The sequence below is a fragment of the Platichthys flesus genome, chromosome 5 (assembly GCF_949316205.1).
Source record: "Platichthys flesus chromosome 5, fPlaFle2.1, whole genome shotgun sequence".
NCBI lineage: Eukaryota > Metazoa > Chordata > Actinopteri > Pleuronectiformes > Pleuronectidae > Platichthys > Platichthys flesus.
The window spans coordinates 19,453,719-19,466,357 of record NC_084949.1 but is presented as its reverse complement, the minus strand read 5'-3'; the positions used below and the strand labels follow the sequence as shown (position 1 = coordinate 19,466,357).

Below are 12,639 nucleotides of genomic sequence, written 5' to 3'. Positions count from 1 at the left end.
GTTCTGAGGCTCTAAGTGAAATGTCCTCAGAATTGCTGAATGAATTACCATTAAATTTAATACAACAATTATGTCCTCAAGGAATTCTCATGAACTTAATGGTTCCGTAACTTTTTATTAGGCACTGCCATTGGAACAATTTATATTTGACCATTACCTAAAGTCTTGTGATGTAAAAATGTCCTAGGTACATCCATCTATCTCTCCATTATCTGTAATGCCTAGCCTTTTAAAACGGGTGGAAGGCTGGAGCCAATCCCAGCTGACATAGGGCTAGAGGAAGGGAACACCCTAGACAGGTTGCACCTTAATAATACATACATGTCTTAATAAGAATAGATATTGATCTATGGCCCATATTTAGAGAGCAGGGTGGTCGACTACAGACACAAACTGCTGGTTTAATTTTGTTGATTTAAATTTTGTAGTAAATAATAATTATGAACACAAAGTCGTTTAACTTCATATTTTCTACTCTTTAAATCCATGAAAACTGTGATATATGGACCACTTTGTTTTTTATGATGTGTTTCTGGAGTTGCTCTTTCATTTGGCAAGTCACATTTTTGATGTTTTGCTTCTGTCGCTTTTCTCGCTCAGAAATTGACATCGAGCGCTGCGTCCGTGAATCCATTAACCTCTTCTGCTGGACGCCAAAGAGCGCCACGTACCGACAACATGCTCAGCCGCCAAAGGTCGCTGGCGACAATGGCTTTGGAAAAACGGCAACATACTACTCATCTGACTATCAGGACATGCCTAGGACAGACCTGGTGAGTTTTAACACACATACACACACACAGACTCCACTCTTAAACTTAAAAAATTCCACAAGTGATGTGAAGTGAAACGGAGAGTTTACCTTCCTTGCTTTCAAAGCTTTGCGTGGGGTTTGTTAATGCATGTTTCAATAAGGGAGTGTTCTTTTATTCTTTTATATATTTATTTCCTGGTCTTTGTTCCTGGTGTTTTTCCCCCATTATCTATGTTTTGGGCATTTCCTGTATTCATGACATTGACGACTTATGTTGTAGGACTCCTCAGTCAAACAAGACTACAGGTTTGTCTCTATAACTTATCCAGTGTCACTTATCCAGACGGACATCAAACTGACATGATTGGTGATTTTTAAATGTGCATCATCCGCAGCTGGTTTGAGTTTTAAGGGAGAGTTTCCTTCTAAGATGTAATAATAATGTTATAATTCCAAAAATTGAACACATTACATTGGCGTCATCCACCTTCCTCGCTTTGGTTTTGAGTAACTTCTTCCATCCTCTGGCTATAGTTGTTTAGGGTTTGACATGACCTCTGGGTAAAATCTGGAGTTTTTGCCTTTCACACATGCACAACACAACGCTTCAGTCTCTAAAGTGGCCAAATATTGATTTGTCTAAAACTGCATTATCTTTACAAATACCACTGGTCAAAATATGTCATAAATAAAGTAAAACTGCATTAAAATAGCACTTCTTGCAAATTGTTTTTGTTTTAAACGATTTTAAAAGATACGTTACTAATACGACTAATTTGTATGATGCTTTGTGCATAACCCTACTAACAGCTTTTTTATAAATAAAGTTATTATTATAACTTCCACAGGAGAAAGTGCTAACATACAGGAATGCAGATATATGAGCAATTAACACAGCAAATATGTATACTAACAAACCAGCGTAAAGGGTGGTAATACGTAATTGCAAGGGGTGTTTATTGATGTGATGCTGGTTTACATACAGGCCTTTTGTCTTTGTTTAGTTTTTGTGGCACAGCCCTGTTTGCCTTTCACACCTGAATGCATCGTGTCCAGAAAGCTCACAAACACTCTTGTCAGCTCTATCTGCTGTGTGCCCAAGTGATTGCTGTAATCTTTCTCATTCAGCCGAGGCTCATTTGTATGGGCGGTGGCATTGATCCATGGCCGCATCTCTCTGCACCCCACCCCTTCCTCGGAAAACGTTCAGTCAAGGGTGCATTGTGCTGAAATGTCACACTCATTACCGGAGTGACCACAAACACACACACACATTTACAATATAACATATTTAAGTGTAGATTAGAATCCAGAAAGTAGGTCGAATCAATATAGAAACCTCTCTGCTGATTTCTACTTATGACAGATTAGTGTTAAATGCCAGGATTTATGATTCTACAACCTCTGTGTAAGAATGGGTAAATTGCACAATTGTTCTGTGAAGCACTGACGCAGACGCCCTATAAATATATCCTCTTACATACAATCACAGAAGCGGTTAGCAGTATTTGTAAAAGTATTTGATGATGAGGTGTCTTTCCTCAGATTACTTGTTACTCGTAAGCAGGATTTCAGCCCTGGTAGTGACATCCATCTCATTGGACAGCTGCTGTCCAGTCGGTTTGGTCTGAGTGAGTGAAAAGGAGAAAACAACAAACTGTTTCTCTTTTATCATGGTCATTAATAAGCGAAAAGGGTAGAAATTTAAACAAATGGATTGTTTCTTAATTAAAGGGCCTCTCTTTCATCATTCCATGGCATGAATTGAGATCCTTTAAACTTTGTGGATCCAGCTACATGCTCATCTTCTTTGCTAATATCCTTCATAATAATTGCATTCACTTCATTGTGTATCTGTAGCCTGTAATATTGAGGGGAAGTCTTAATAAGCAACTATTGGGTGGTAAAAGGCGGTTAACTATTTTCCCACATGTATAAGTTTCCCAAAACTAAACTGCCGGATTTTCTAGCCAGTACATTTATGGGTTGGTGTTAGTTTGGTGTAGGTAGTTGTCATGAACAGTGTATGCTTTGAGTATATTGCAATAAATCATGCGGCCGAGTGCACAGGAGGCTGTTGCCGTTCCCTGTTGAAGAGCAGATGTTTTACGCAGCGTCATCTAACAGCTGGCAGAGCTCATATTTCATTGATTGCAGAAATGGAGGTCCATGAGTAAACCCCGGTGCAAATTTGCCACTGTATTTGGGCGCCACATGTTCGGCTGAAGTTGTGAAACTGTGAGTTAGTGGAGCATTCACAATTAGATAAGGGCCATTATCACAGCGGACATTTTGACTTGTCATAGTTGGACAGTGAGACATGATAGTACGACAGTGGGCCCACAAAATACCAGCACTGTGAAACCAAGCCCACTAAATGGAAAAACAACCATTATTCTTTTTGTTATTAACAGCTGTGCTTTTCCTTCTGTGATATGTTAAAATGTGTGCTATGAAAAAGCCTTTGTTTGGAATTGGAAAAAAAACTGTGTATTAAGTCGTATCTCGCAGAGAGCTCAGGCATAATCACACAAACATATCTATTAAATTAATTTTTTCAGTACACAGATGCAGTTTTCTGGCTCATAATTGTTAAAAACCAAGGTTATGTATTTTTTACATTTAAATTTTTCATTTAGCTGACGCTTTTATCCAAAGTAGCTTACACTAAGTTTTCAACCATGCGGGTACAAACCCTGAACGACAAGAATCAAGAAAGTACAATTTCTTCAAAAAAGCCACTACAAAGTGATCAACAAGTAAGTGCCATTTAAGTTCTGATATATAGTTAGTTTAAAATGTTATTCAAGGTATAGTCGGAAGAGGTATGTTTTTAGTTTGCGGCAGAAGCTGTGTAGACTTTCTGATGTCCGGATGTCGATGGGGAGCTCATTCCACCATTTAGGAGCCAGGATAGAAAACAGTCGTCAGAGTGTTCAGCTCACAGTGAGGGTGCAACAAGCCGATTGGCAGATGCAGAGCGGAATGATTGGGATGTTTTGAAACGGAGGCGGGCAGCCACTGGTAACCAGTGAAGGGAGCAGAAGAGCGGAGTAGTTACAATAGTCCAGGCGTGAGATGACAAGAGCCTGGACCAGAACATGTGCCACCTTCTGAGGGAGAACGGAACGTATTCTCCTGATGTTGGCAGCATGAATCTACAGGAATGTGTTGTTGCAGTAATGTTGCCAGTAATTGACTGTCGAGTGCCACACCCAGGTTCTTAGCAGTATGGGTGGGGTCTACTCCGTATAACCGTCACAAAGTTAAGCAAGACGCGAAATAGTTGCTTAAGAAACATCAAAACTACAGTTATATTTCAGTTACTGTTGCTCAGATGTCAAAGTGGATGTTTAGACTCTATTTCTTAACTTTGTCAGGGAAATAGAGAAAGTTTTCCATAAGATGCTTTATACGCCATTTAAGTAGTATGAACTTGAAATACTCAACAGTGCCACAAGTGCAGTGCTTGAGTAAAGGAACCAGCTGCCTAGAAACGTGCAATAAACTCTGGATAATCTCCATAAGTTTGATTTCTATGTTGGTGTGAAAGCATTTGAACTAAGAATCTCCTGCTTGGTTCCACTTGCTTGAAAGATAAATTACGGAGAAAGGTTGAAGTCAAATGTGCCGACATTCTCTAGAGTTCATGTCTGAAAAAGGTTTTAGTTTCTTTGAAGCATTATATACAATTTTGCAGATTATTAGAAATTTATTTGGAGAGTTAACAAACAAATCATTATCTCAATCAATTTGATGGAAAAGACCCTGAGTAAAACCATTAGCATCTTCATTTTTTTTCTTAAACTGAATCAGGGCATCTGGGAAACACAGAGGTCCACAACTAGCTCACTAGTGTAGAACAGGGTTCAGTCCCCTGCAGCCATGCCTCTGGCTGGGTGCTTTAATGAACCCATTTGGCAGTGCAGGTGGAACTCATGTCCTGGCTGCTGCTGGTGGTCATTTGTTGTGCTCGCACAGTTGGAATCCTTTTTTTATGGTACTACATATTAAAAGTCTGCTATGAGTAAATGGGAGGAACTGTCAAAAATATAATTAATGTAGAGGTATGTGACAATCAGACCTTTTAACTGACCGCCTGATTTAAAAAAAACAGTCATATCCAATCCAATTCTTTCTGTTTCTCTTGTGGCATTACTTCTTCAAATTAATTTTTCTCCGAATTTTGCTCTCATGTTCTCCCTTGTGATCTGATGTCTTGTGACTTCCACTCTTGTAGTCTCGGGATCCTCTGGCGCTGTGTGACCTGAAGAAAGAAGTGTCCCCCAGGGTCTCGGCTGAGGACCTGATTGACCTCTGTGAGTTGTCATTGGCTGGCCCTGCCAAGAGGACTAAAGCCGGCAAGCCCAAAATCATCGCTGTTGACATTCGCAATATGGAAGAGTATCCTTACCATTCCTGTGTACTGTAGCTATGAAATAGGAAATATGGATACTGTCTATAAAATATCTGACAGCAATAGTAAATCATCTGCATTACAAATATTATTGGGAACCCAGTGGTTGACATGTTTAGTGGGATTGTGTTAGAAGCTGTAAAAAATCTTTATTAGAGATACTTATAAAACATGTAAGAGTACTCTATCATCGCCAGCCCCTTAGTTTACCATGTAAATTAATTGCAGAGGGTTGAGTTAACCTTTGCTCTTCAGGTGATTTTTAGAGAGTCCATCAATTGTGTCACTCGATGCTGCACACGTGATGTTCATAGAGCTCAGATCTTTCATAGTTTCCTGCAGTTTCTTTGAGACTATACATTTCTGGATTTTTTTTAGGTTAATATTTTAGCAGCGAATAGTATCAGATATGACATGTAGCAGCATCAACTTAAAGTGAAATTATTTCTTTCTTGCCTTCTCAGCTTGCCAATTTCTCTTTTTTATTTGTTTGGTCACCGACACATTATGCAATGAACTTTTCACAACCCCCACAGCAAGCAAAGTTACATCACCACAATTCAGTTTCACTTTTACGCCCAGAATGAGAAGTACTGTATAATGGGGATGTGGGCTGATGCATCATCAAAATGGCCAGACAACATATCTGTTGGCCGCTTAGGAAAGTGGCGGACTATGTCCTCAGTTTTGAATTATTCCACCTTTCACAATTAAAACAGTTGCCCTTTTCTTTTCACATTTGTTCCTCCTCTGGTTAAAACATGAAGGATCTGTGGAGTTCAGTGCATGTCTGAAAGCAGCTTTGTTCAGGCAGCCAAAGTACAGCAGCTGATCTCAAGCCATCTCACATCAGCTGATGGCTCAGCTGATTCCCTTCCATGTGGCAAAACTCACACAAGACGGCTTGTCGCTTCCTCTGAAACCCATTTTGCTTCTCTCTTTTTCAGACTTCGATGTCCGCTCTGGTCTGTTCCCTTTTGGGGTCTTGCTGCCACTCTCCCTGCCTTCAGCTTTCCATGTAGGCATATGAAAGGATGGAGAGGTGTGCTATATCTGTCTCAGGTTTTGCACGTATGCAAGGGGAAGGGCAGAGAGTTCCCAGAACAGAGCCATACCGCAAAATGGAAATTATGCAGACGCAAATTAGTTTTATTTTACTGAAATACATTTCCCTGCATATTTCTTAAATAAAACATAAAAATTCTACTGTTTGCAGTTGAAATAACGTCTTTAGCCACCTTTTTATAGCTTTGAAATAATTGAAATACTTCATAAATAACTTAATTTAACTTTTGCATATGAAAAGCTTCTGTTATAGTGGCCCAGAAAACCCTGTTCATAAACGATTCTGAGCACTAGAAAGAGTAAGTCCTTCAACTCATCAGTGGAAAGGTAATTGTCTGAGAGGTTAAAGAGCCATTAATCAATAAGGATTAGTGGATAGACTGAGGATTTTGAAATGGTGGTTCCTCCAGCCAAAGTTCTTCACTCGAGGCCCCATCGGCTAACTCACCTGGACAAAGGGGATTTGTGCACTTTCAAAGAACTTTCACTGTGAGATAGGCAAAGCTCTGTTGTGGGTGTGTGCGGTCACAAGAAGAGGATTAGATTAATAACAATGTGGGGGAAATCAGGGTGATCTAGATTGACCTCTTTAGTTGCCTGCTGGAATGTAGTGGCATTTGCCACTCCTATTTCCAGGGGATTTTACTGTACTCTGCTTTATGTTTGCCATAAATTATATAGCAGATGTGTCAATATACAACTCAGGATGAGTACAATGTCTTTTTTCTCATGTGTTATTATTTAATTATAAACCACTCTTCGGTTGTTCCCTGTCCCTGTGCTGATAAGCTCTTATTTTTCTGGAAATCTTTCACTAAGATCCAGTCCTTATTTTATTTCTTGTTTTCTGCTGAAGCCTTCCCTATTGTGCCCCCTTTGTCTATATCTGTTCAACTGCGCTCCTTGACTCAACTGCCTCCAGTTTCAGCAAAGGCCATATTTCTGGCAGCATAAATATTCCCTCCAGCACGGCCTTCAACCCTGACGGGGAGCTGGTGCAGTGTCCTGCAACAGGAGTCCTCCAGAACTACAGAGGACGTGTCATTGTGGTTATCAGCCACGTCATGAAGAATGCTGCTAAGGTGAGAAAGCAGCCACAGGAGAACAGATACACCAGTGGACAGCACAACAGCAATACACACTATTTAGACTCAAAGAGTTGTCTGATACTTAAAAAGTGTATAGAGTTTTAGCTTCTATAAATAGAGTATTTCTTTATAAATATACTGGAAGGTATGAAGGTAAGACTAATTAGATCTTAGTTTTCAAAGACAATGTGCAAATATTAGCAGAATTTGTTTGGCTGGTGATTTGTCGACCTAATCATTAAAAGGAATTCAGTTTTTGAATAGGAAATTTTATAGAAATTGTTTTGTAATATTTAGGCAGATAGAGGTATGGTTGGCATAAAATATACTATTAATGATTGAGTAGTACATCAGAAATATTGAGAGAACAGTGCAGATAGAGTTTAGAAAACATTAGGTAAAACTTTTGCACCGTTAAGGTATACCTTAATCTGAGAGTTTTATTAATTAGATGATAATATATATATTTTTTAAAACAAATGTTGAGTGGAAACATCAGAGAGATACAATTAACTTGTTGGGAGACAAACACTGTTTTTTCATCACAAAGAGGTTTATTAATTCATTTATTTTTATTCTGAGCATGAACGCAGACAAATACCTAAATATTTAATTCCAAGTGGAATCCACTCGTACTCGTTCCTGGTGTAAACTCCCCTGTGGCTCATCCTAATCCCAAAGCTCCCAGTTTACTCCAGTTTGCTGTTGAATTTTCAGCTTTGCTAGTGGCAGTGCCTTAGGGATGGCATGTCCGTCCATTAGTTTGTCCAATACTTTGGTTCAGACTTGGCCATCATCAGATCAACAATACATTTTTATTCTAAACTTTATTCCGTATTTAGCTTATGTACAAATACTTGCAAAATTAATGACAATCTTCTCAGCTGTACTTTGTGTATAGTGCTAATTAGCAAGTGCTTGTGTGCTAGCATTGGAACACATGGTGAATATGGTAAACATACCCACTAATCATGTCACGGACATGAACAACAGAAGATTTGGTCGATTAGGCTGCCAACTGATGGAAATATCATTTATCTTTCAGTTTCACTCAATATACTTTCTTTAACATCATTTTCTTTTGAGGGAGACAAACTAAACTCTACCCGGTTTGCTACTTTTAAATTCTAGGCTATAATCTCATCAGGTAGTTCACAATCTTAACAGATTGTATTATATATAAACTCAAAATCAATGTTTATGTGAAGATTCTCAGTCATCCAGGAGTTGCACATCACACTCTTGAAGAAGTTTCACCTCTCCTCCAAAAGGCTTCTTCAGCTCTGGAAATCAAAAAGGGAATCAGTATGCGCTGTGTTCCTTCTCTCCAGCATTTGTCATGGAATGTGACATCTCGTTAGTGTTGTGGACAGGGTCATGTCAGGGCAGTGAAGGCAGACCTAAGGGTCAACTTGTCTCCTCTGAAGTCCCTCTGATCATCCAGCTGGATCACACTGGCATCACTGGTGAACTGCACAAGAGCAGGTGTTCAATGAGACTGTGCTACTCTAGTTCAGTTTATTGTTCTGATATGAAGTAGAGTAAAAACTTTAACCTTCTTCCTTTTCTTGAAGACACTGCATTCGCCAAGGATGAAACAGTATTTTACATAAATCATTTGGCCTTAGTGCACAAAAATATCTTTGCTCGCTTCAGCATAACAGAACAGAGAACTATATCAATCATAATTAATTCTCCTTTTGTGCTCTCTTTGGAATAAATTAGCCAAACTTAAATTTAAAAACTCAGCAAGGATATCGCCTCAGGCAACATCCCAAGTTAGAAAAGATATCCTCCTTCCATATGTTGGAAAGTAAAAGAAAAAAACAAGTAGATCTCCTAAATTGAGGAGAGTCTGGTATTTTTAGGAAGCAGCAGCAAGATCTCACTGTCTGACAAAGAACTCCAAAATGTCACAGTTTGTAGATAGGTGAAGAATTGATCTGAATAGAAATTGAGAAATGATCATCAAGCTAATTGTAAGGTGTTAATGGCTCGTGTGTAATTAGAACATGGTCAGAGCTCTAAAATTGTGGATTTTGTGCTTCTGATATTTTGCACAGAAATCATAATGCGTGTCAAAGTTTGTTCTTTAATAAGTCATTGTCAACCATCCTTATCAAAAGAGACGATCATCAGCTTCATCGTCATTCAGGCATTAGGCATGATGCTTTAGAATATAGTGTCTTAAAACAAAACAAAACCCCCTACTCCGACCTCACACCCCACCCTGACCAGCACCGCACTTGAAAGTCTACATTTGAGATTTATGATGAACCCCAGTAATTGAACAGACCTCTCAGTCGTACACGTCTCAAACTTAAAGGTCGATAAGGACTCGATTGTGGTTAAATGCCATTCACACTTATCTGCAATGCACCAGTGGCCTCATCATTAGCTCTGGTGCCAAAAATGAGTCCACTCAATGTGTGGTCAGGCTTTACTGTAAACCTTTAACATTTAAACCCTATTGGCATTCAGAGTTAAGAAGGACATTTTAGCAAGCTGAATCTAAAAGTTTAAAACTGTTTGCCAAAACAAACAAAAAAACACACAGATAAAAAGGGATTTGTTTGGTTGCCTGTTTTTATACTTCAAGTTTCTTAATAATTAAGTAAAGTTTTGGATCACAAATTCAATCCTACCTATCACTTTGTCCTTCATTGCATCACAAATCTTCATTCTTCACAACTTTTCTTTGTGTTTATGCAGAGGTTTCTTTACCAGATTTTCTGAAGAAGAAAAAAACAGCGTGCAGGTCATTTTGAAGAAGAACACATATGTAAACTCTGATTACCCTTGCTCAATGAGATTGATTCCATGATCCTAGGAGGGTATAAGCTGATCTAACATTGGTGTAGTTGAACCGCACCTTCTGAAGCCTGAGGCCCTTGGATTACACTGCTCAAATAAGGAGTAACATCAAAAGTATAATCTGTTTATTGTAACTCCGGTAACTCGACCCTAATTGATAACTTTGTAGCTCCCAGTATTATGTTTAGTCTGATGTTTCGTTTTTATGTCTCCAGGCTGCCGAGACCAGTGGCCAGAGGCATAGTGTTTTTGAGTTGTCTGTCTGTCCATCTATCCCATTCTTCTAACATACAGTATCTCAAGGAAGCCTTGAGGGAATTTCTTCCAATTGTTCATTTGGACTCACCGAGAACTTATTCAAATTTTGTGGTCTAAGGTCAAGGTCGCCTCATGTGTGAAGATGATGTATCAGGCACACTCAATCTAAATTCTAGATTTGGTCTTGTGATTACAACAGCCTGACAAAAAAAAAGACAAAAACTTTTGATCAGCTGATGAACAGCCTATTTGAGTTAAATTGTTGTTTTCAATAAATTGCCTGCTCACAACTTTTGGTCTTTTGTTCCCATTTCTTCTTTTTGCGTTTTGAGGCTCAACTTAGAACCTTCCTAAGATCCAACAGTGCAAAATGCAAATTCATGCAATTTTTTAACTGGTCTTAAGATTTTGATCAGGAGTGTATGAGCAAGTGCAAACAGTCTGCAGGTCTTTCTGAAGAAGGGGGTACAACAAACAAACTGGTGCTTTACGTAATACCTTTTGAGCTGACAGTATTATGTTCAGTGTGATGTTTAATTCACATTATTTCATCAACTCAAGAGGGAGATGGATGGATGGCTGGATATTTTATTAAAAGATAATGTAAGGTTAGAACAGAAGTCTCTGCATTATATGTTGGAGGCATTTCCAGTCCCAACGAGTGCTCTGTCTTTTATTCCAAATTAATATAGTTCACTTTCTTCCTTAAGGTTATTTTTGGAATATCCTTTTTTTAATCCCTACAATGACATTAAAGGGTCCACTAAAAAATGATGGGTTATAATTCACTCATAATTCACTCATTATCCACGCGTCACTATGCCAATGGAGGCGGTGTTTGAGTTCACAAAACAGTTTGGGAGTTTCCGGGGTAAGTAAATGGTGACCGATTCTTCAAAAGTAAAATAACAACATAAAAAAACATAGAATTCCTCAATACTGCTCCGGTGGTGTCATCCAAGTGTCCGCAAGCCCCAGATATTTTTGTATAGTAAGAGATTGTCCATCTTTATGTACAATCAAGGATTGAACCCAGATATTTATGTTGAGTTATACAAGGTAACAAGTAGCCTACCTGCAAAAATAAATCTCTCTCTCTCTGTCTTCTGAATTTCTCTCCAGTTTGCAGCACATCTGGTCAAGGTAAACTTCCCACGGGTATGTATCTTGGATGGAGGCATCAACAAGCTGAGGCCCACTGGACTCCTGACTGTCCCCTCCCCTCAGATCTGACACGTTTCTCAGCTTTATATTAACTAAAGGGATGAGTGGAGGGAATGTACAATGCATTTTGAGCTGATATTAGAGTGAAATTTTTTTTTATCACTTGTATCAAGACGTTTTTTGGAGGACTTTACACATTCTGATCAGACTGTGATGCAAAACAACAACCTGGACTGAATGAACTGAAATATTGTAATTTCGTTTTAATAAAAGTGAAATAATGAATTATTTCTTCTCAACTGTTGTGTGTTGTCTTATCTTTGCCCTGATAAATTAATTTCACACGGCCTGAGGGGCTGATCCTTTTGTATCAAGAAGGTGTTCCAGAGCCTCACTAGTAACCAAAATTGAAGATCAATTAAAAAATACATACACTAACACATATACAGTATATATTTTTATATAAAAATATATACTGTATATGTGTTAGTGTATGTATTTGTGTATATATATATATATATATATATATAGGAGGAATGTCTTCGCTTAGCAGATAGACCCACCTCCAACAGTCTGGGGATAGTTCATGGCAGGACAAAACATATTACCTGCTATGAGCCCCAGCCCCCACCGAACGGCCTGGGTATGGCTCACAGCAAACCTACAGCTAAACCCCAAAAACAACCTGACCTATGCTCCCAGTTTTCTCTGAGATTCCGTTCTGACCTCACATGTCATTGTTGAAAGTGTGATTATTAATTCTTGACAGAATTACTGCTACATTTTTTGTATAGGCTATAAGTGAATGAGAGAATTTAAGGAATTTGTCAAATTCTCGATCATCATAACAATCACATGTTTTATTATCTGCAATGAATAAAGAGAAGAAGATGAGGTGAGGAGTTGCATCTCCAGTTAGTTCTAAAAAAAAAAAAACAGGAACGGGGACTAACACAATCCTGTTTCTACGAAAGCTAGTTTCACAGAACTTCTGAATGCCATTGTCTGGTCCCAGTTCAGAATAGAATCCGATTAGACAACTGCCAAAAAGCAAACATTTGCATTTCTTAGTCATGTTA

General features: G+C 38.6%; 1 protein-coding gene across 1 annotated transcript in view; it reads left to right on the top strand.

The window, feature by feature from the left end:
* tbck (TBC1 domain containing kinase) overlaps positions 1-11,859 on the top strand; it is a 35,265-nt gene extending 23,406 nt beyond the window's left edge. The window contains exons 23-26 of the mRNA XM_062387528.1: positions 601-773; positions 4,995-5,158; positions 7,159-7,318; positions 11,519-11,859. Of these exons, the coding sequence (XP_062243512.1) occupies positions 601-773; positions 4,995-5,158; positions 7,159-7,318; positions 11,519-11,629 (608 nt within the window). The 3' untranslated portion in view covers positions 11,630-11,859. The remainder of the gene's footprint in view (positions 1-600; positions 774-4,994; positions 5,159-7,158; positions 7,319-11,518) is intronic.
* Positions 11,860-12,639: the final 780 nt, after the last annotated feature.